At 60.7% G+C, this 22,900-nt stretch overlaps 7 protein-coding genes across 7 annotated transcripts; 3 read left to right on the top strand and 4 right to left on the bottom strand.

Moving 5' to 3' along the window:
* Positions 1-179: 179 nt before the first annotated feature.
* EHS24_006138 (uncharacterized protein) lies at positions 180-2,131 on the top strand (the record flags this gene model as incomplete). The annotated part of the gene is made up of 10 exons (XM_028621610.1): positions 180-520; positions 561-676; positions 742-791; positions 848-937; positions 973-1,044; positions 1,086-1,184; positions 1,228-1,470; positions 1,518-1,676; positions 1,719-1,910; positions 2,006-2,131. The coding sequence occupies 10 exons, from the start codon at positions 180-182 to the stop codon at positions 2,129-2,131; spliced, it is 1,488 nt and encodes a 495-aa protein (XP_028478062.1).
* Positions 2,132-3,201: 1,070 nt separating this feature from the next.
* On the top strand, positions 3,202-4,921 carry EHS24_006137 (uncharacterized protein; the record flags this gene model as incomplete). The annotated part of the gene is made up of 4 exons (XM_028621609.1): positions 3,202-3,370; positions 3,539-3,658; positions 4,132-4,832; positions 4,889-4,921. The coding sequence occupies 4 exons, from the start codon at positions 3,202-3,204 to the stop codon at positions 4,919-4,921; spliced, it is 1,023 nt and encodes a 340-aa protein (XP_028478061.1).
* Positions 4,922-5,016: 95 nt separating this feature from the next.
* EHS24_006136 (uncharacterized protein) lies at positions 5,017-6,129 on the bottom strand (the record flags this gene model as incomplete). Its single annotated transcript, XM_028621608.1, has 1 exon — positions 5,017-6,129. One exon carries the CDS (start codon positions 6,127-6,129, stop codon positions 5,017-5,019), a length of 1,113 nt encoding a protein of 370 aa, XP_028478060.1.
* A 1,105-nt stretch (positions 6,130-7,234) lies between these two features.
* Positions 7,235-8,845, top strand: EHS24_006135 (uncharacterized protein; the record flags this gene model as incomplete). The annotated part of the gene is made up of 7 exons (XM_028621607.1): positions 7,235-7,268; positions 7,312-7,339; positions 7,398-7,484; positions 7,649-7,710; positions 7,799-7,995; positions 8,052-8,560; positions 8,746-8,845. 7 exons carry the CDS (start codon positions 7,235-7,237, stop codon positions 8,843-8,845), a joined length of 1,017 nt encoding a protein of 338 aa, XP_028478059.1.
* Positions 8,846-9,422: 577 nt separating this feature from the next.
* EHS24_006134 (uncharacterized protein) lies at positions 9,423-14,508 on the bottom strand (the record flags this gene model as incomplete). The annotated part of the gene is made up of 3 exons (XM_028621606.1): positions 9,423-13,967; positions 14,034-14,175; positions 14,219-14,508. The coding sequence occupies 3 exons, from the start codon at positions 14,506-14,508 to the stop codon at positions 9,423-9,425; spliced, it is 4,977 nt and encodes a 1,658-aa protein (XP_028478058.1).
* Positions 14,509-14,886: 378 nt separating this feature from the next.
* Positions 14,887-15,494, bottom strand: EHS24_006133 (uncharacterized protein; the record flags this gene model as incomplete). The annotated part of the gene is made up of 3 exons (XM_028621605.1): positions 14,887-15,094; positions 15,269-15,380; positions 15,434-15,494. The coding sequence occupies 3 exons, from the start codon at positions 15,492-15,494 to the stop codon at positions 14,887-14,889; spliced, it is 381 nt and encodes a 126-aa protein (XP_028478057.1).
* Positions 15,495-17,941: 2,447 nt separating this feature from the next.
* EHS24_006132 (uncharacterized protein) lies at positions 17,942-21,299 on the bottom strand (the record flags this gene model as incomplete). Its single annotated transcript, XM_028621604.1, has 3 exons — positions 17,942-18,068; positions 18,225-20,409; positions 20,483-21,299. The coding sequence occupies 3 exons, from the start codon at positions 21,297-21,299 to the stop codon at positions 17,942-17,944; spliced, it is 3,129 nt and encodes a 1,042-aa protein (XP_028478056.1).
* Positions 21,300-22,900: the final 1,601 nt, after the last annotated feature.

Here is a 22,900-nt window from a genome sequence, read left to right as displayed (position 1 = left end):
CATATCGCATCAGCAGAATGTGTTTGGCGTGGGCCCGTGTGGGTGCCACTTGAGTCGTGTTGTCCCGTAAAATTCATTTACGTAATCACTCCGCGTCATTGCCTCCACTCATCTGCACACACCACCGTCACCTTCCTTCTCCTATCCGTGTCATCAAACCCACCACCACCCCAAGCACCATGGTATCGACCGACGCGTCCTCGTCGCGCGGCGCGCACGGTGCCTTCCCCACAGCCCTCTCCTACGGCGCGCACGCCGAAGCGGCGCAGGGCTCGTCAGGCAGCAACAACGCGCAGCTGCCGCAGACGCCCGAGCAGCTGTGGTCACTCATCACCTCGGTCCCCGCCGCAAGCGTCTACTCTGCCCTCCTCCCGGTCTGCCACGGCCTGACTGACGGTCCCATTGTTCCTCCCGCTGGCAAGAACCCGCGCTTCAACCCTATCCTTGCGCTGCCCGGCGTCGACCTGCCTATCGATAACGCGGCCGTGCGGTCGATGACGCTCGGTCTGACCTTTGTGGTGTGAGCTTCACTTAGTGTGATCACACGCTGACAGCAACAGTACGGCCCGTCTCAATCTTCCTGGCGTTGGCAAGAACCCCGAGGCTCTGCTCGACTATGCCTGCCGTCTGGCTACGGTCGGCGATCCCGTCCAGTTTGACATGGTTGCGGGTCGTGGTGAGTGGCGACGGAACTCCTCCCACCTTCCTTCCTTCCTTCATTCTTGCTGACAAACTCTGCAGTTGGCGAGTTTGCGTGGAGCCTCCTCCGCTTCGCCCAGAAGTACAACCAGGTGCGTGCCCTGCTCCTCAATACTATGTTCTGAGCAGGAGGGATCTAACCTGACAGACTGGCCTTGTTGTCGAGCCCCTCAACGCGCTGTTCACCAACACCTATCGTCTCCCTTACTTCAACGCCGTACACGCCGTCCTCCTTGAGGTGAGCTACTAGTGTGAATTTCAGCTAACGACCAGGCATGCCTCCTTACCAACAGCCTCCAGTACGGATACCACTCGCTCGAGGTCACTTACATTGACGCCCGTGAAGTGAGCTTTTGTCTTCCCTGTGATCACAGCTGACACCCCAGGATACCACCTACCTCGACGTTCTCACCTTCCACCACCATGCTGGAACCATTGCCGCGGCCATTGGCGACTATGAGCGTGCCACCGAGTTCTTCTCGTTTGTGAGTGTGCAGCTGCGCGATTCCTTCTCAGCTGACCTCTCAGGCCACCGCCATGCCCACGGTCGCGCCCTCGGCGATCCAGCTCGCGTGCGCCAAGCGTGCTGTCCTCTGCGAGGTCCTCTTCTCGGGCAAGGAGCACAGGTTACCCCGCGACGTCGCGGGCAGCGTCTCCCGTCTCCTCTCCAAGGCCATGCCCGACTATGCCAAACTGGCCAAGGCGTTTGAGGCGCACAGCTGGGACGCGGTCAGGGAGGCTGCTACCTCTGGCGAGACTGTGTTTGTTGCCGTAAGTTATAGTGGAGATTGAACCTACCAGAAACTGACACTTTTCAGGACTGCAACTGGGGTCTGGTCGTCCAGATTGTCAACTCTATCACCAAGCGCCGTATCCTCACCCTCCGTAAAACCTACTCGCGCCTGACCCTTGCCGACCTTGCGGGCAAGGTCGGCTCAAACGACGTCGCAGCGGTGAAGAGCACAGTCGAGGACATGGTGAGCCACACCGAGAAGTCGACGTTAGCTCTAACACTGCAGATTAAGGCGAACGAGATCCACGCGACCCTCTCGTCCGCACCCGAGATTGTCACCTTCCTCGATGACGACGACTATGCGTCGCCTGCCCGCATGGCCACCCTTAAGCGCGCCCAGCAAAAGGCCAATTGGCTCCAGTACGACCTGACACGTGCCAACTTGAACATGGGACTGAACAAGATGTGGCTGCAGAAGGTGAGTGCAGTAGTGGCGCGCGCAGACCCGGGATCGGGAGATGGGGGGGTGCGAGGTACAGTACAGGCACTGACACTTTGATCTCCAACCAACAGCAAGCGCGCCTTATCGAGAGCAAGGAGAAGGGCGCCGAGGAGAAGCGTGGCATGTTCAATTTCAGCGAGGACATTGGCATGCCTGTGCGCGGCGTCGGCAGCAACCTCAACGACATGGGTTTCTAGGTTGTATATATCATACCGTGCGCATTGTGCATATGAGAGAGCGAGACAGAGAGCGAGACAGAGAGCGAGACAGAGCATAGTATAAGAGATTAAGACAGACATATGTGAGAGACGTGAGCTTGTGCGTGAGCTTGTGCGGTGAGATGCGACCGCTCTTATCAGAACCACCATTGCGGGTGGGCCATAGAGACCGGCCTTGAGAGCCGCCGGACGGAAATCTTGTCCGAGGCCGACAGTCGATCGGAGGTGTGCCGCCGACGCCGACGACGCTAGCTGACATTGCGGCGACCCGTGAGCGACACCAGCAGTCCCCCGACCACGGCATCACGACCTGTTCCGGGGGTTCCGCCACAGAACGAGGGTGTTTTGGGTGGAGGGATCGACGTCCGACGATCACCCCTTGTCGCCGCATTCCTCTAGAGCTCTTCTTGGACACCCTCGGGACATTTCGGGACATGCAGACATGGATGGCGGCTCATGTGGGCATCTGGGGCCGGCATGCTCCGAACGGTGGGCGAGGCGGGACCCCGCAGGGTCGGTTATCGTCGGACGTCGGGAGTGGAGGACGGTGTGTGTGCGTAGATGACGAGCGTTTGGAACACACCGGTACACCGGGGTAATTGGGCAGAGACAGTCTCTGTTGGGTGTGTTGCATGCATGTGTCTGTCAACTGTTGCAGAGACAGCGCACACGTGCTGAAAAAAAGCGCAGCTACAGGCGGTCGGGCGGGGGACAGCAGCGGAACACAGAGCCGCCACGGGGGGCTTTTGGGACAAAGAGAAACGACGGGCCCCCATTAATGGTCCGCGCTGACGGGGTATCCGCTAGCCGTCGCTGCGATTGCCGGGGCCGGTCGCACAAGCAGAGCGTGCAGGCAGCGCAACGAGTGACGACGCGGCGTATACAGCGGATCCTCCTGTACAGTGTGTGTGATGTGTGATTGCTTCCACATCCATCCCAGAGCACTGTGCTTCATTATCGTTCTTGCTCTTTCTTCATAACCCATTCATTTACCCCGTCCATCCCCCCCTCCCCCTCCCCTCTTCCTCTCCCACACACATCTAGCCACCATGCCCCAGCCTCCCCTCAACATCCAAAAGTACCTCGACCACACCCTCCCGCACCTCAACGAGAAGTACCCCCCGGGAACGGGTGGTACCGGCGCGCGCTCCGACTGGAGCGAGGGCACTCTCAAGGGCATCGAGGTCGTCCCCAACTTTGGCCTCCTCGTCAAGGACTGTGAGTGACCGGATGACCGGCCAACACGAGCCAGGTGTGATGCTCTCGGGGGTGTCGCACCGCGAGTTGCCCGTCAGCATCACACTCAATGTGTGATTAGCGAGGTGGCATCTCGCTCGGCTACTCTACCATGGCTCAATGAAAAACCCCGCGCTGACCCCGCTGCAGACATTGACAAGTTCCCCGCCCAGGCCGTCAACCCCAGCCCCTACGCCAAGTACCCCAAGCAGGTCCAGGTCGCCCGCGAGCTGCCCGACCCTCTCCGCACCACCGGTGACCTCCAGAAGGGTGAGTGTTCGAGATGTTTCTCGGCTGTATAGGGGGGTGCGGTGAGCGTGGTGACGACGAGTGGGCGGCGTGATGCGTCAAGCCACTCTGCGCTCTGCACGCGCTCGCCACGACCGGCCAGGTTGACCGGCGAGGTGGACAATGTGTGTGCGCGTGCGTCCGGCGAGGCGTGGGACTGCGGGGCGCCGATCTCTGTGACGCCGCCGACGTCGTTGCGGGGTTCGGATCCCGGGGACGGCTTCTGAATGCGACGGGCCGTCCATGGAGGGGGCGAGGATGAACCATCCATGCTGCAACGTGTGCGCCAGCGCTCTTCTCGAGTCCCACACTCGAGGTTCCGGGGCGAGAGCACCAAGCTCCGAGGTCCCATGCACACAAGCGCAGGCGTGTATGCAGACGCCTTGGCCCCCGACATATCTGCTGCGACATGCCCATTGTGAGACACCTGGACAAAACGGCTGACCGCCACACAGCTCTCGCGACTCTCCCGCTTGCAGGCATTGCGTCTGTCCTCACCGCGCTCGAGTCTGGGCCCCAGGGCTACCCGGTCAAGAACCGCGTCGATGCCGCCGGCTACGAGTCGGACGGCGGTGACGACGACCACGAGGAGGAGCGCGCTAGCGCCCCGCGCGACGAGTCCAAGGAGTGGCACTGGCGCTACTCCAAGTCGCCCATGGGTTCCGGTGAGCTCCTGCTCGTCAAGGGCGAGACCGACTCTGTCAACATGGTCGTGCGCACCATCAACTCGGCCGCCTTCACCGCCGCCGACTGGGACGAGTACGTCGTCACGGGCCCGTACAACTACAACACCAAGAGCAAGGCCTCGTGGTACTGGTCGCGCATGTGGGGAGCCTGCAAGCGTCTCCAGACCAGGTACTTTGTCCTCACCGACTGGAACCGCTGGTCGTTTGGCTGCTTCAACGAGGACCAGTCCCACGCCTGGATCTCCCCCGTCCTCTGGTACAACGCCATGGGCCCCACCATCCTCGAGTCGCTCTTCTACTGGGCCCAGACGACCAAGGGTGCCCAGAACGGCTTCCCCCTCAAGGAGAAGGACGTCTCGGCTCTCGCTGCCCTGTTCCCTTCCAACCCGGCCCGCCGTGTCAGCGTGTCGGGCAACAAGGGCCATGTCGCCCGTGACCCCACCCAGCCCAGGGCCGCCAACGAGAGTGACGTGAGTAGGAAGGAAGACAGACCTTTTACACGGTATACTGACAGACAACCCCTCAGATTGAGGAGAGCGACGCCGAGGATAACGCCTAAGCGGACGGTAACCCCTGTGTAGCATGACGCATGTGTATGTGGAATGTATAAGGAAAATGAAGCACCGGAAAAGACAAAAAGGTTGGGTTGCCACATCATGTTGTGGGTGTGCCCCGTGGGCCTACCCACACTGTGTGCTGCTCCGTCTCAAGCGCATACTGTTCCTCGCCCACTTGCTCCCGATACTCGTCCCTTGACACAGCACACACACTCCAAGGCTCCCTCCCTCTCCGTCGCCTGCTCCCGTCAGCGCCATTGCGCTTGGTGATGCACTCGGCCATCCACTCGCGGAGGGCGGCGAGCGTGTTGTCGGCAGCCGCGGCGGCGGTGGCCACGGCTGCTCCCCCCTCCGGCGCGAGTCCGAGGCTGCAAGGGTGGATGGCGCCCAAGTCGACGAGCGTGAGGTCAAAGGGCGGGTCGAGGCGACTGAGAAAGTGCAGAATCCCACCGCGTTTGGGAGCCACAACGTGGTCGCGAGTGGGGTGTTCCGGAGCGCCTGTCTCGTTCTTTGTGTCCGTGAAGATGACGACGACGTCGAGGGGTGTCAGGACCTTGGATTTGGGCCAAGTGATGGCCATGGGCGTGCCCGCTGCGACCCCAGCGCGGAATACCATGTTGAGCACGACTTTGCCCGTCGCCCGGTGTACGACGCCACTCCAGGCGCGGCGATACTGCTGCACAAGGTCGACGGTCCACACGATCGTCGGGCCTACCAGGTCGCCGTAGATCGGGATGGAGAATGTATCCCGCTTCCCGCCCAGCGAGGCCAAGCGGCTGTGCGGCGTGGGCAGCTGGCGAACGACCTGGCCCGCCCGCTGTGGCCTGTACGTCCACTGCAACGACCGCGGGAGGCGACACCACCCGACAATGTCCACGACGTGTGCGCAGGAGAACAGTGCGCCGAACCGCGCATACGCCGCCCTCTCCGCCGCGCTCATGTCGTCCCGGTCGTCCCCGTACTTGCCGTCGTACACGCACAGCATCGTGCACGGTATCCGCCCGCCGGCGCGTGTCGCCAACCGCAGCGTGCGGTCCGGGTTGGACGAGACGACGACGTGTCGCGCCAACATGCTGTCGGCCTTGTCCTTGAACGACCGGCATAGCGTGCGTAATACCAGGAGGGTGGGTTCCGAGTCTGAGAGATGGTCAAGAACGAGGTCGATGAGGTGTGGGTAGAATGCGTGGTCTATTGTTGGTGACGAGGGCATGGTGTGTGGGTGAGAGAGGATGTCGGGGATGGGCTCTGGAGAGGATCGAAATGTTGTTGCGGCGGAGGCATTACGTCAGAGTGATCAGCGATCAGCGATTAGCGGCTGGCATAAGGACGTTGTGCCACCTTCCCTCTCAGCCTTCCCTCTCTACTCGCTCGCTATCATCTCGAGGTCAACATACACTCACGCTCCCCAGCCTCAACAGACGATACCAATGGCAGGTGTAAACAATTTGCGGACGTCGCGACTCTAGCCAAGGCATCACATAGTTGCCCACGATGACCACCCCTGCCCTTTTGCTCGGTCTTGTCCGTGGCGCTGCCGTCTTACCGCAGGTGAACGTTCACTCACAATTTAAACGGCGCGCAGTCGTCTATGATCCACCATATGACTCTCCCGGCACATCTCCGGTACATATGTAACGGTTGCTGACAATAACCACACACTAGTGTTGTTCCAAAGGGTGCCTCCCGCCCTCCCCCGTGCTCAGTCACCGAAGCGGTCATTGGTAACCGAGGCGGGGGAAGCCGATTGCCTCTCGGCACACTGTTGCAGCGAGTGGAACTGCAAGTGGCCTGCTGTGGGGAAAGAGGCGTCGTCCTCAGCTGACACAACGACATGCACAATGCTTAGAGGCCCTGCACTGTACATGACAGTACTCTTTGCACACTTCAAACTGAAGCCCACTCCCTACTGTGTAGCCAGCAGCAGCTCAGGAATGTTGCCGGCCGGTACGGCCGACCGTAAAAAGACGGCCACGTTGCGGTGTGCAAAGGTCTACAGAACCTAGGCGTCAGCAGCTGCCGCTTGGGGCCGGTAAACATATGCCTTGTGCATACACAGATGAGTGCCCCACACCTAAGCGCATGCGCCCATCGCAGCGTCAGCGGCTACAGGAAGTGACACAGCGAGCATGATGGGTGTGCGCCGTGGGTGCGATGCTGCCCATCGGGCGAGGCCGAATCCCATGCCAGCCAAGGAATCCGCCGGCCGCCGGGCAAGCTGGTTACCGGTGCACGCTGCGCTGGCTCGTACTTAACCCAACGGCCATCGCCCACATGGTCGTTTTCTCAACTGCTCTCTCCAGGCAACCACCACAGCAATGTCCGTCATTCAGACCCCCCTCACCGAGCTCTGTAAGTACTGTTCTGCGTGAATCCATTGCGCTAACAAGTGCAGTCGGCATCCAGCACCCCGTGCTCCTCGCGTAAGCTACAACATCTGCCCCACCGGAAACCGCCCACTTGAACTGACACTCTTTCCAGCGGCATGAACGTCGCGGCTGGCCCCAAGCTTGCCGCTGCTGTTTCTAACGCCGGCGGTCTTGGTGTGATCGGTGGCATTGGTTACACGTGAGTTTAATGTGCCAAAAGAGCGCTGCTCGTCATGAAAAAGGGCGAGGGCACCGTTGAGGCGGAGTCGGGAGGTCCGGGCAAGTTGTCCGACTTGCGGCCCGTTCTTTTGCTTTGACGCGTCCATTTAGCGCACTATCTGAAATATACGCTGACAATATTAGCCCCAAGCACCTCCGTGGTGTTATCCAGGACCTCAAGAAGGACCTCAAGTCGCCCGACCTCCGTGAGTTGGTTGACATTGACGGCCGGTCGCCTGGCTGTGGCGTCTGGTCGGCTTATTATTACCGGTGTGGGGTACTGACCTCCCCAAGCCTTCGGTGTCGACCTCCTCATCCCCCAGGTCGGCGGCAGCGCCCGCAAGACCAACTACGACTACACCAAGGGCAAGCTTGACGAGCTCATCGACATTATCATCGAGGAGGGCGCCAAGCTCTTCGTCTGTGCCGTCGGTGTGCCTCCCAAGCACGTCGTTGAGCGCCTCCACAAGCACAACATTCTTGTCATGAACGTGAGTAGCAATGTATTCTGCTGCTGCAAAGTGTATAGGCAACTGACTTTACCCAGATGATCGGCGCTGTCAAGCACGTCAAGAAGGCCCTCGCCGTCGGTGTCGACATCATCTGCGCCCAGGGTGGTGAGGGTGGTGGCCACACCGGCTCGACCCCCTTCTCGATCCTCATCCCCAACGTCGTCGACGCCTGCAAGGGCCACGTCTCGCCCCTCACCGGCAAGCCCATCTACGTCGTCGCCGCCGGCGGTATCTTTGACGGCCGCGGTCTCGCCGCCTCGCTCATGTACGGCGCCCAGGCCGTCTGGGTCGGCACCCGCTTCGTCGCTTCCGTCGAGGCCGGCGCTCCCCCCAAGCACAAGGAGCTCGTCGTCACCGCCGACTACGGAGACACTGGCACCACCCTCATCTACACTGGCCGCCCCCTCCGTGTCCGCCGCACCGACTACGTCAAGTCGTGGGAGAAGCGCCAGGACGAGATCGAGAAGCTCACCACCGCCGGCAAGCTCCCCCACGAGCAGGAGCTCTCCAAGCACCCCGAACTGTCCCTCCCCGGCCGCCCCTGGTGAGTCCTGCGCTGTGTACTGGAGTGAAACAGTCGAAAAGTCGGAAGATTTGGTGTTTGTGGCGGCGGGACCAAATTCGGTCCCCCAAGAGTCACCGACCTTCTTCGCCGTTCCTCTACATCTGCTCGTTCTTTTGCTGACGTCCTCGCGGGCTCATGGGAGACGTGGCGGCTAGTATCAACAGTGTTAAGCCGGCACGCGAAATCATTGAGGACATGGTTTCTGGCGCAAAGCAGTGTCTGCTCCGTGGCGACTCGCTCATTGCCTCCAAGGGCAAGCTCTAATCAGACGGGAACGACACCAGGTGGCCCGGACACAGCGGCGGGAACGTGTCTCTGCTGTGTGTGTGTGCGCGCGCGCTCTGTCCTGCGGAATCATGTCATACCGAGCCTAGCAGATATATCAGTGCGATGCAGATTGTCAAAAGAAGCCATGTGCCATACAGTTGGAGCAGTGGAGGAATTGTCCGAGAGTGTCCGGCACATGTACGCGACGACCTGGGGGTTTGGGGATCTGTAGCAGCTGGGGGCGAGGCCCAGAGTATGTCTCGGGGACCATGTCGCCGGTGGTGCGAGCACCAAGCTGGTCGAAGCAGATGTGGCCATCGCGCATCGCGCCACGAACCGGCGAGGTGGTTTACCGACGACAATCAGATAGCCCTGGGTCTCGGCCGAAACCGACCAGCACTCTGTGCGTCGCGCCCGGCGCTCGCTGCAGGGGAGACACCATCCCCGTCGCGTTGGAAACCTGCTTTGGAAACTGCAGTACATGTACATAGCATACAGACTATAACCATTGGAATAAAAGAAAAGCGTCACTGCCACTGCGGCACTCTCGGCCACATGCGCCTACGGCGCACCACTAACCCCTCCCGACGAGACGGTACACATCTGCGACGAGGTACAGACTGCCACACACGACCACGAGACCTGGGCCGTTGGTGTCCCAGTCCTTTGTGGCCCAGCGGAGGGCGTCGGCGAGGGCGGCCGGGCCGGACCCGGGGCTCTCGTGGATGAGCGTGTCGTCTCTGCCGACGAGCGTGCTGCCCGCGGACCGCAGCTCCTTCTTCTCGGCGACGCGGATCCACGGCATGCCGTCGACGGGAGTGGTAAAGTCGGCAAGGGCCAGGCGGTCGCCGGGGCGAAGCAGGGGCATGAGGACGCTCTTTGGCGATTTCCCGGGACTAGCACTGAGAGAGATGACAAACGTGCGCGGGCCGGTGACGCCGAGGGTGTCGACGTACCGGCGGAGGGTGAGGGCCGAGTCGGCATTGTGTGCGCCGTCGAGCAGGAGCGGGACACGCCGGCCACCATTATCATTGTCGGTCCACTCGAGCCATGAGCAGCGGCCTTGCCACTTTGCGCCTGCGACGCCGTGCTGGAGGACCTTGTCGGTCAAGCGGGAGAGCTTGGGCTGGATACCACGAGCGCGACCGTCGTTGCGCATCACATCCAGAATGGTCAGAGCAAGGCTGAGGTTGTCGAGCTGGTGCACGCCGCCGAGAGCCAGGTGGGTGTCGAGGAATCCGCCGTGTGCGCCTGCGAGCGGCGTGCGCACAACAATTGGCGCAGGTGCGCGGAAAGGTGCCAGAGTGACCGTCGACGGTGGCTGCATGGCGCTGCTCGGGTGAGCCTCGACGAGGTGTGCAGTGCGCTCGGCGGCCACCTGGCGAGCTGCCTCGAGGGCCTCGGGGTGGAGATGCGGGGCGATGACGAGCGCGCCGTTTTGAACGGCAATGGACGCCTTTTCGCTGGCAATCTTGGTGATGGTGTCGCCAAGGCGGTCGGTGTGGTCGAGGCCCACAGACGTGAGGCCCGAGGCAAGGACGAGGTTGGGAGGGAGGACGTTGGTCGCGTCGCGCGCGCCGCCCATGCCGCACTCGATGATCATGACGTCGATGCAAGGGCGTGTCATGTTGGCAATGTAGTATGCCGCAGCCGTGCCAATCTCAAACGTTGTCGCGTCCAGCTTGTACACGTCGGACGTTTCCTGGATCGTGCGGATCGCGTCGGCGTACACTTCAGGCAGGACGGGGAGACCGTTGACACGGATAGCGTCGCGGGGCTCGAGCAGGTGCGGCGAGTTGTATCGCAGTGTCCGCAGACCAGCCGAGTTGATACACGACTCGAGGAGCACAGAGACGGAGCCCTTGCCGTTCGTTCCGGCGAGGTGGATTGCGGGGACCGTGAGGGGCGGGAGCTTGCTCATGAGCGCCATCATGCGGTCGAGCCCCAGGTCGATCTTGCCTACACCGCCGGGGATCGTAGGCTGCTGCTGCTGGGGTGGACCACCGTTCTGCTGGGGGGGAGGGGCCCACCCGCGCTGGGGGGCACCACCGTTCTGCTGCTGCTGGCGGCTACCGCTCGGCAGAGGGGGGACGGGGGGCACGCCGCTGGCGACTTGTTTTGACATTGCGCGGCGGTGGTTTTGGGCGAAACCCATAGGCGGTGGGACAGGTTGAGGAGGGGAGTAGCCTAAAGCACGAGCAGGTGGAATAGCAACTCGAGGACCATAGACGACACCGGGCGGTACTCCGCGCATGTGGTCGACGAGCATTGGTCCTGGCCCGTGCGGGGTTGGTGGTGGGCCAAAGGGTCCGTGCGGCCCTGGTTGGTGGTGGTACGCGTAGTGGGGTCCAGCAAGGTGGGGCGCTGGGTGCTGCTGCTGCTGCTGTCGTGTCGGAGGGAGGTGGGGCGGAGGCTGGGGGAAATGCTGGGGCCGATGCTCGGCGTGGTGTTGAGGGTGTTGCGAGTCGACTATCACAACACTGTTGGCCAGATGAAAAGTCGGTGGAGGCGGGCCTGGTTGATAATACTGGTTGGAGGGGTTTTGTGGCGCATACGACGGTCCCTGCAGCGGCGGCGGCGCCTGATGCAAGACGCGTGGTGGGGGCTGGGGTGCAGGGTTTGGTGCTTGCGGAGGAGCCTGAACAGGAGCGGTGGCGGGCGGAGAGGTAAACACCACTGGACGAGCATGCGTCGCAGCCGTCTCCTTGCGACTCCGCTTGGGTGGTCCAGCATACTCGTTCTCCAATAGTGTTGGCTCACTGGGCCGGAAATCGAGTGCACTAAACGCCACCTCGCGCTGCGTGAGGTCGGGCATCCGAACCTCGACCTTTTCGGTCTCATCCTTGACCTGCAGCAACTGGGTTTCGTAGGACGCACCGCCCACTTTCACCTTGACAAGGGCGCCAATAGGTATAGCGTGGACCTTTTGCCGCAGCGTGTCCTTGGCCTTGCGCTTCCGCAACTCGACGGCGCCAGGGTTGTGCAAGGGACACAGCAGCTCGACAACAAACTCGCTCGTCTGCTCGTATTGCGTGGGCTGGTCGAACGCACCCACACCAGGTGGTGGTGGAATGGGGTTGGTGGTCAGGCGCTCGCCAGCAAAGTAGAGCACCTCTTCGTTGTCGCGTGCACACGGCACGTGGAAGGCGCGAATACACTTGCCCTTGGTGCACTGGATCTTGGTGCCCATACCGGCGGTACGCTTGTCAACGCAGCACTGGCACTTTAGCTTCCAGCGCGCCTTGTCAATGTTCTCCAGACCCTTGATGTACGTGACCGGGCCATCGTCCGTCTGCACCTCGTCGGTAAAAGCCTCGGGAACGGCAATGGCACACGAAATGTGCGCTTGCACGCCCGGAGTCTTGGCGAGCGAACGGATAAAGTCGTTGGGCTGGTAGACGGGTGCGAGGTCCTCGACGGCGAGGGACGGACACAGCACACACGGGAATGCTGGCCGCGCGACTGTGATGGCCGGTTTGGCCTCCACTGCCGGCGTAAGGGCAATTGGCTCCTTGGGTGGCTTTGGCAGCTTGATGATGGGGATCCTGAACTTTGGGATCTGGGGAGACGGCGTTGGCTCCTCCTCCTCCGCCTCCTCCTGCATCTCTTTCACCTTTGGCTTGCGCTTTCGTGGTGTACTCTGCGCGTCGCCCTCGCTCTTGCGCTTCTTTGATGACTGCTTCTCTCCTGTTGCCTCCTCTTCGTCCACCTCGCTAGGAGCAGGAGCGACATCGGGTGGGCGGATCAGGTTGTCGACGTCGATACGGACGCTAAAGTCGACACAGGTACAGGCCTTGGCCTTGCGGCCGACCTCGAGCCAAGCTGGAAGAGCAAAGTTGACGCTCTCGGCGCAGTTGAAGCCCATGTTGAATCCCGCATGGTAGCCGCGGGGGAACGTGACGACAAACTCGTTCTGGTGCTGGACCAACTTGTTGACACGGATGCCCTGGGCGTGGAGCTTGAACGGCGAGACGGTGCACGACTTGTGCCTCATAAACTGGTCACAGTGGTTGGCCTCGGTTGGAAAGTAACTCCTGACGATCGACTCGAACCGGTCGGCATCCACCTGTGGGACGGCATACCAAAACTTGGGAGCGCCAAAGTGGATGTAGTTGATCGAGTACAGGTCCATGTCCTCGACGTGCCACGAGAACGCCGCACGGTACATGCCAAAGTAGAGGTACGGCGAGTTTACACCTGGAAGCTTTTGCGGCAAGCGGTTGAGGAGGTTGGGCAGGTTGGCGACGTTCCATGGGTACTCAGAGTCGGCAAACAGTGACCCAGGGAGGTCGGCACCATACCAGCTGTCCTTTTTGCCAGTGCCCATCGACTTCCAGAACTTGCGTTCTATCCGGTCGCACGCCGCGACGTCAAAGTCTTCAGGATGGATACCTTCTGGCAACCACGCCTGGCGCAGGTCGGTGTTCTCGTAGAACGAGTCGATGCAAGGCTCGGCTTGCGGTGTGTCGGCCACTGCCGTGTGAGGAGTGGCCATCGGGTCAACGACAGACTGGGCCTCGGGTGTCGTGGCGAGTGGCTCGCCGGTGGAGTGGGAAGTGTGAGAAGAAGTCTCGAGTCCTGGGAGGTCGTCGTGGTGTGGTTGCTGTGCTTCCGAAGCGACAGTCTCGACGCCCTCCATGGGTGCGGAGGCATCAACGACGGGCTCGTTCGCCAATCGTTCCTCACGCTCTCTCTGCTCGCGTTGTCTTTCCTCCTTGCGTTTCAATGCCGCCAGGAGTTTCTCTTTCCTAGCGGCCTTTTCAGCTTGGGCCTGAGCCACACGCTGTGCCATGAGGGCCTTGGCCTCTTTGGAATCGCGGTCGAGTGTGGTCGCCGTCTCCTTTGGGTTTGGCGTCCGAAAGTCGGCATGGCTTTCACACTTGTCAAACCACTCGTGAATCGACAATGGCCGGTTGCGGTTACGCTCGACGTTTTGCTGGATGAACACACCATTCTGGCCGACCATGCGTTGTTCAATGGGACTGCGAATCTCCAGATTGCCCATCGCACGGTGGTCAATGAGCTGCACTCCCTCCACCCATTCTTTCGGAGGGACAATCTTGACAATGCTGCTACGCTGACCCCATCGTCGCACCTTCTCCATATAGACGTCAAATTGCTGGACAATGTCAATGTGTGGCTTCTTTTGTGCATGTGTAGCTTCCATCTATCCTCCACTACTCACCTTGAACTCTTCCATGGTCGGCCGGAAGACGGGAATGCCGCGTGTGGCTGCCGGGTCGTCGTCGGGGTGAACAAACACCTCGTCGGTAAGTGGCTCTGGCTCTTGCACATGCGAGTGCCGTGGGTTGTTACTCAGAGGAAAGCTACGAACAATCAGTGTCGCGTCTGGGTCTTGTCAACACTCACAAGCTGTGCGGCTGTGCGATCTCGGGCTCGTCCGGAAGGAGAGGAGCCACAGGCGCGTGAGATGTAGATGTAGATGCACTCCCTGACGCGTCCAACGCTGCTGGAGCGGCCTCTGCTGACGTCGTTGGGGCGTCTAGCTTGGCTGAGGCGAGTGGTGTGGAGGCGCTGGACGCGCCGTGAGCTGCTTGCGTGGACAGCGGGGCCGACGAGGTCGATGCCGACGTTTCCGGTGCGAGGCGACGACCGGGGCGGCCCAGCTCTGGGCGCACAGTGGCCTCTGCGCCGGACATGGTGGTGGCTGTGGCTCTTCTGTGGCTCTGCCGGGAGGGATGTAGTGGGCGAGGGATGGCGTCGCCCGCGGGGGTGTAAGCGTGATGTTGTGGATGATGGTAAAGTGCTTGGCCGTCTGGTGGCGACCCCGAAAGTAGTGAACAGTTACAAGTCCTCGGCGAGTCTCAGGGTCTCTACAGCTCCGGATAGTCGCGGAGCTCTCCCACGGTCGTTTTATTGGGAATCATTATGATTCGATTGCTAATGTCTCCATCTCTGGTCAGTTATTCAAAATGATTCTCGTATGCGATATGGATACATTGGCACTTCTATGCTGAAGGTATGACAACAGGCAGGCCGAGACGTTTATATATGTGAATGATGTAAGTCTCCTTGGTCTATGCAGTGTGAGGAGGCTGGGGGAGACGAGACTGAATGCCAGTCAACGAGGTGCTGGAGACATGGGTGGAGCTGCGAGCACTGTCGTTGATGTACGATCCAGGGCTCATACACGGGCCACCGTTCTGCCAGCACCATGGCTGCTCCGTCTCCATCAACGTCGAAGGACAGAAAAGGGCAGTGAGAGCATGGGTAGCCGAGCGACGTCTGCAACGCAAACAAGTCATGCAAGTCAGCCTCATGTTCTGTTCGGACAGGGAAGGGTTTTGGTGGCGTACGGCGGGGGGGGCCTATGCTGATAACGGATAAATCCTCAATAGAACGCACGCCACGATCCATATCCCTTCACACGATCACACCACCTCCACTCTGGCCACTTACTCTAGGTCAGCCCTGCGCGTGTCCCACATGGCCATGTGGAAGCGGTACAGTTCTTGAGAGTAGCGGCGCTTATCCTCGGCAGCGTCCAACGAGTTGGACCCACAAGGGTTGCCTGATGGGTTATTAGCTCTCCGCTCTCTGTGGATGATACTCAAAGCCACTCACGGTTGTTGGGCAGTTGCAGTTTGATGGGCGAGTTTACCTTCTCGTCAAGAGGACGTGTCATGGCGACTTGGGGTTCAGATTGGGTGGCACGAAGACAAGGAGGATGAGTAGCGTCGGATGACTGAGTGGAACTGGATGACATGGTGTCAGGCGAAGGCGGGGTGTTGCTCGGTAGGGAGGCTCACTTTAAATGTGGGGCTGTCGAGAGATCAGGAGAGCGAATACAAGAGGTGGAAGGGATCCGCCGATCCCCCCAAGAACGGACGCGTGTACGTACATGTCAAGAGCGCCAACGAGTTTGCCAAGCGCAACAAATGTGGAGTGAGGTCGTTCCTGTTGGTGGGATACACGTAAGAACCGATGTGCGTACGTTGTAAACCCTCTTCCGACAGCAACACCGGGAGGCGCTAGGCTTTGGGTTTGGCGGCCTCCGCCACCGTCATACTCATGTGCTCGTGTCGTCTTCCACACCACCCAGGTTGTTTTGGGATGATCCCGCGGAGGACGCCATGAGGATCGACGGCGATCCTACATGTGGCCGTCACCAATTCGTTCAGGAAACCCCCATCATCGATGAGTGATCGTCCTGTCCCACGGCAACTCTCCCCTCGTGTGACCCGTTTTGGCAAGTTGGCCCCATTGCTCCACATTTGGTTACTGTCCCCATGTTGGCCCCCGCTATCTCCCCTTTCCTACTTCCGTTGTCCCGGGAGGTCTGTCTCTTTCGATATACGAGCCTACGGGACATGAGACTGTCACACCATCTGTACCGTCTTCCACTCCCGTCGATTCCCGGACCTGACGGAGCGATACCGGCGATGGTCAGATTGCTCACTTCCACGGTCGGAAGCGTTGGTGCGCCGCGGAACAGCCTTGGAGACACCCGCGCCAGTCTGCGGCCGTTGGACTCTGGCTTGGGGCACGTTCCGATCCTCAGAGCAGCTAGAGCAGCCCAGCAGATGCTTCTTTTCTCGGACCGCCGCGGTGACGACCTGGGCTCCAAACCTTGGCTCCACCGCATCGTACCCTTGCCCCGCCGGGGCATCCTCTTGTCGCGACGCATGCTGCCTGTCGGCTAAGACACGTCGACAAGGGACCAACGTACAACGTACAAACGTACTAGGTTGCGGTGATGCTGGACATGTGGGACTAGACCGCAACGGTACCCTGCGTGACGAGAGAGCCGATGGGAAGCAGTAGCTTGAAGTTGGTCTGAAAGGGCAGCATCACCTCACAGGAACCACACAAAAGAGTACCAAAAAGACGTCATCCACGCGTCCACTCCACACCCGTGTCATGCGTGTCAACGTCATACATATACACCCGGCCTCTGCTGCCCGCGGTTCCTGCTCTGGCCTCCCCGCCCGCTCTTGCCCCCTACACATGGCCCTCCCCTCCCACTACATCCACCGGACATATGTGTACAGCCCGCAAAGTGGCCTGTCTGCGGACGCACAGCCTGGTCTCGACTCGCCGGCGGTTATCAAAGGCAGTGTTGTCCAGACCGTGGCCGATCTCTTTTCACTTTCATTCGTCTCCCACTTCCGTTCTATGCACACTCGCATACACTCGTAATGGTGAGGCCGTGGCACACGACATCTTGGTGGTGGGTAGGGTAGGTGCCGCAGAGGGGAGGCAAGACGAGGAGGACCGGCAGCCGGCGGCTAGCTCCGCCGCCTTTTGACTCTCTTCGTTGTTCTCTGCTAATTTGGGCGACCGCGAGTCCCTCCAGTCCGGCCAGTCCACGCCTGACAGCAATCCAGTGATCCAGTGAGCGACATACCGCCCTCCCGCCAAGCGTCCGCACTGGCGCACTGGGCTCTTGGTAGTCAGCGCAGAGGCATGACCAAACAAGCAGCGGAATGATGCCTTTTGGTATATGGTATGGTCCCAAATTTTAGCCAGCCGGATGGATCCGATTCCTCCGGAAGCAAGCTTGCAGAGATCGAGGAGACATGCTGGATGGAGCGAGATGTGCGCTGCGGATCCTCGGGGAAACACCAGCAGCCTGCGCCTCAATGTGCAGAGTTGTGCCGAGTGCTGAATTCAGCACTCAAGCACGAGCGGCACCTGCCACCGGCGCTCGCCGTTGCCAGATGCCCATTGCTGGCGGTAGTGACCACCTGTCCCGTGGCGGCAGTGTCCACTTGTCCCACGGCGGCGAACGCCACTGGTGCAGATGATAAACGATAAATACAGAAGCATTACATGTACGGGGCCGGGACCGGATTATGACAGACATCTCGTGAAACGCGAGAAGACGAGGGAATAGAAGCGGATGGGACTAGAGGAATCGAGGAATCTCGATCTCGGGTCGGTTACGACAGGGACGGAGGCAGAGGCAGGACGCACGCGCGGGGGGCGCGCGCGTGCGGGGGAAAAAACAAAAGTGATCAAGAGCCAGCGAGCAAGAAAAAAAAAAGTGACGAAATGATCGCCCATGGCCACTGCTTCGTCCGTGTATCGGACAGCAGTAGGCTTTGGGGATGAAATCTATTCTCCTTGCTCCTAGGAGTTGCCTTCAGGGACCATGGCCGACTGGAAGTCAAAGTCGGGCAGAGGTGCCTGGTCGGTGAAGATGGAGCTGTAGTCGAACGTACCCTCTTCCAAGAGGCTGAGAATCGTCGCGGCGGACCTGGCATGTGTCAGTTCAAACTATTTCCCACTCTCACACCACACACAAGCCCAGAGGCCAGGGCCACAGACAGCGCCGTACGCCGCCGTCACCGGTGGATACGGCGCCACTCAGGTCCAAAAGACAAGGGGCAGAACATGCTGATAGGGTACTCACAAGCTCTGGTTGTTTGAGCGCTGGCCGTCGGGCCCGACGGCGTCGACGCCAGTCGAGGGAAGGACGTCACCAGCAAGGCCATTCGAAAACATGATCGTGTCCATTGCGGTGACAGAGTTGCCATTGACGCCGTTGACCGTGGGGCCATTCGATCCGCCGTTGGCGGTCGCGTACTGTTGCAAGGTCATGTTGCCAATTCCACCGAGATTCTCGTTGGGTGACAATGTCTCCAGACGGTCGTACGGAGCACTGGGCTCTCCGAGCGATGTGGCAAACACGTTGGCGGCAAGGGACGTCGCTGCCTTGTTGGGGGACGAAATGTCCATGGCGCTCGTGTCAAAGTAGTCGGACGTGTTGAACACGGACTCGAGGTCGCCGGGCATCTGGCCGGCCGTGAGATCGGCTTGTGCTGACATGATGTCGCGGAAGGTGCTGGCGACCATGTCGGGGGTCGACGAGTTGCGCAGACTCGAGGGCCCAGGCGAAACCGAGGCGCGTTTGCGAACAGGACGCAGCCAGGCGGGCGAAGGACGGCCAGCCGAGTCGGGGACGCGAGGAGAGTCGACTGGAATGTTGCACACGCGGCAAAACTCGTCGATAATGTCGGCCGAGCGGAGACCACAGAGGTAGCGGCCACTGAAGCGACGCAGGAGACCGACACATGAGCGAAGACCCTCAACCGAAGGCGAAATGAGAGGGCGGAACTCGGGGTTCTTGCAATTGAGGACAACAGCGACCAGGGTACGACCCGCCTGAGCGAGCTGGTGGATCACATGGACACCGTAGTAGGTCATCATGCCGCGCTGCGAGATGTGGACGTGGTCGGCAATAATAGTCAACGCGCACTGCATGGCGCGGCGGCAGAACTCGACATGACGTCCACGCTCCTCAACCGTCGACGCGGGCATGACGACAAAGCCCGAGAAGCGGTGGCGGTAGATGATCATCTTGACGAGGTGCTCGAGACAGTGGAGGCGCTCAGCCTGGGTGATGCGGATGGGGTCGCGCGAGTTGGCCGTCTCCGAATCGTACTCCCAGTACTTTGGCAGTATGCGCTTCCATTCCTCCAGAAGCTCTTCCTCCTCCCTAAGCGACTCGCTCTGCGGTGTGCGGCGCGCAATGGTGGCGCTCGCGCGAGCAAGGAAGGCTGACGAGGGGAAGGGCGAAGGCTGAACGCACGCGTCGATTACACCTTCGAGAACGACGTGGAGACGAATCGCAGCAATGAACGCGCACATCCGGCTGGTTTCAGGGTTCTGTTGCTCCTGCACACCTTCGGCGGTGAGGTTCTCGTCGTCGACGATCATCGGCTCGGTAACATCGCAGTCGCGAAGGTGGATGATGGGCGGGCGACCAAACAATGCGGCCGACTGCTTGTCCCACGCGTAAATGGACCAAAAGGTACGTTTACGCGTCTCGCGCTCGACGGCGTTGAAGTGGTCGTACTGGTCAACGCTGCGGTGGAGACCGCCGTCGAGACAGAGGGTGATGCTCTCGGCCTGGAGCGCACAGGCCTTGGACAAGTTGCCCAAGCCAAAGGCGTAGATGGCCGCCAGGAACGCGGCCTGGATAGAGTAGAGGGTTGGGCGGTCGGCGGACGGCAAGTCACGCAATCGCTTGAACAATTCAAAGTACTGCTTGCCGGCAGTCGAGGGGTCGGATGGGTTGGCGCGGACGCGGGGGTCATCGACGTGACGCGACGAGAGGGTGCAGACGGCAACAATGAAGCAGGCGAAACCGGGCTCACCCCACTGCTGCGGGTTGGCATAGTCGGCAAGGAAAGAGGGCACGTGGAGGAAGGGCCAGAGCAAGTGGCTGGTCGAGAGATAACAGCGAACGAGCGTGTCCATAAGGTCGGGCGGGATGACGCCAGTGATGACCTTCCAACTGGCCTCGGGGTTGAGGGTCTGGTGCGGGCGCGGCGTGCGGTCGGGGAAAAAGCGTTCCCTTCTCCTGGGCTCGACAGACGACGAGCGCACCTTGGAGCTCACCGACGAGTTGCGGTTGCCGACCGCCGACTGCGAGCTCGCACGACGGCCAATCTTTGATGGTGGTGATGGGGCAGGGCGCGCGCCAGGAGTGTCGACAGACGAAGGGGACGACTCGTCGCCCTCCGGCTCATCCACTTCCGAGCCGGCCTTGGCCGCGGTGAGGAATTCCAACAACGGAAAACCAGAAGTCGCACCTGCGTTGGGTTGTCAGCGGCGGTTACTTTGCAGTGTTTTCTCGACTGCTCCTCTCTGAGCGCTTTTCCTCACCTTGCCACTTGGCCTGCCCAATCTCGTCTTCGTAGAAGAAGCTGAGGTTTTCCATGCGGCGGGCCACTTCGTCGACGCCACGGTCGTCGCGGCGCCTGATGGAGCGGCCGCCGGCCCAGGCGCCAGCCATGCTTGGCGCTGCCGCCGATGCCCACGCCGCCGGAGTGAGCGCAGAGTCGGTTTTCAATGAGTCAAACGCGCTGAGCGCCGATCCAGCAAGGGCGGGTGCTGCGCCCAGCGCCTCGGACGAGATGCCAACGCCGTCACCCTTGCCCTGCGCGAGCCCCGCGCCTTGACCAGAGCCGAGCCGCGCATCCAGTGTCGAGAGATACGCATTGTGCACGTTGGGCGGGACGTCGCGAAGGAGAGATTCGAGGGTCGCAAGGCGTGCTTCCAGCGAGGCCTGGTAGGCGCTGGACCCGCCACTGCTCCGAGGCGGCGAGTGGGGTCGCTTGACACCCGCCGACGACGAGCGGCCCTCGGGAACCTTGGGTTTTGCTACTCGTCGACTGGGGGTGTTGAACGTGCACTCGTTTTTCGTTGCAGAGCAAGGCCCACAAGGCTGTTGCGTGTCACAGCGGATCTTTCGTTTCCGGCAACGGTCGCATGCATGCGCCAAGCGGAGACGAGGGCGCTTGACGCCGTCGATGCCTGGTGTGTCCGAGTCCTCGTCCATGGCGCCAGAACCCATGTCGTATCCGTCGAGGCCGCCTGAGTCATCCTCGGACGTGGCCGCGGCGGCGGCGGTGACTGACGATTTGATGTCTTCAGTCGATGGCTGGGAGACGAGAGGCGGCTGAAAGAGCGCCGGGTCCATTGTGGATGGAAGTTGGCGATGTGCCGAGGGGGGGGGCAGATGGGGAGGGGGGTGGGGAGGATGGGGTGGGTGTGGGGATGGGTGATGAGGAGGTGCGAAGAGGTGGTGAAGAAGAGTTGCTGGAATGGCAACAAGCAGTAGAAGGGGAGTAACGCCGAGTATGGCCGTGTGGGTGTGGGGTGGGTGGGTGGGTGTGTGTGTATATGTGTGTGTGTGTCTGTGTCCTGGCGTGTGTCTCTCTCTTCTTCCCCCCCAAGCGACTGGCCCTTTGGTCCCTCGCCCGTCGTCCCTCACACGAGCCCACCTTTGGGCCACCTGCACCTGGTCGGCGCAGCCGTCCTGGCGGTCGTCAAATCCGTCCATAATACAAACCCCAGGCTGCCCAATTGCTTAGCAATTGGCTATTAGACCCCGTGGCCAAATGGAGAATACACGTCCCTGCCCCCGGGATTAAGGAGCCACGCCCGCGTGCTCAGGAGGCATGCGCAATCCGCATCCTGGAGCAGACGCGGACCCTTTTTCCGGACACTCGGGACGCGGCCCAGCGGCCAGCGGTGTGACACACTCAACTCTCTGCCACCGGAGAGCGCCGGGCCGCGGTCCCGTCAGAGCCGTGCGGTGACCGCTCTGTGGGGTGGGTCGTGTCGTGCGGGCAAGTGTATCTCTTCATCATTGCTCTGCTCGTCAAAGCACACGCAGGTGGTCACCGCCACAACCATCATTCACATCCCACTGCGTGCTGCGCAACGACCCCGCTGCTCCACAGCAATGTTTTTTTTTTCAACAACATTTAGCGACCCTCATCTGATCCAGCACCCCCGTTTATCCAGGACAGGTCGACAACGCGCGTTTGCGTAGCCCTGAATCCCCCCTCCCCCCCGTCGACGTTGCCTTCCTTCTGCCTCGCCTCCTATGCGCTCTTTCGTGGCCTTTGCTGGTCATCCTGGTCATGCTCCTGACATTGGTCGCTCACTTGTATCCTGGTCCTGTGACCTGTACATTTTTTAAAACAGATGTGTGGCGTTGTTTGGCTACTTGGGTACTTGGGTTCTCACAGGGTGGCATGGGATGGGTTCCCAGCACACCCCGTCCACACTTTGCACCTTGCCTCGAGTCCCTCCCTTTCCTGATGCGAAAGTGGACGAGGCTCGGGCATTCTCTTACTCCGTTTGAGCCGTGGGTTGCACGCGGTACAGCATGAAGATCTGGTGCTGTCACGCGAAAAACTGGCGGTGTTGGTCTGCGGCGAGAGGTGCGAACGGGACAGTTAGTGTTGTGAACGCTGTCAGTTTGCCATTTCCGACTCCGATCCCGACCAACAACGCGAGACAGCAACGCCCGCCAAGGATGACAGTCTATAGACCCCATAGCACATAGGGTCGACGGTGGCGCGAAGGCGTGCTGTAGATAGCGCATACGGATTACGTCATTGGGTCATTGGCCTCTCATCACAAACTGGTCAGCTTTCTCGATGCCATTCTCAGCTTTGCCACCTGCTCAGAGCCCCGACTTGCTGTTAACATTGCTTGAAAATGCGCGGTGACAACCTCCGAACGCTAGTCGGTGATATTTTCCGGCAATGGACTTTACCTTTTTGCCAG

Source organism: Apiotrichum porosum (genome assembly GCF_003942205.1).
Source record: "Apiotrichum porosum strain DSM 27194 chromosome Unknown scaffold_3, whole genome shotgun sequence".
NCBI classification, from domain to species: domain Eukaryota; kingdom Fungi; phylum Basidiomycota; class Tremellomycetes; order Trichosporonales; family Trichosporonaceae; genus Apiotrichum; species Apiotrichum porosum.
This window is presented reverse-complemented; position numbering and strand designations above follow the sequence as displayed.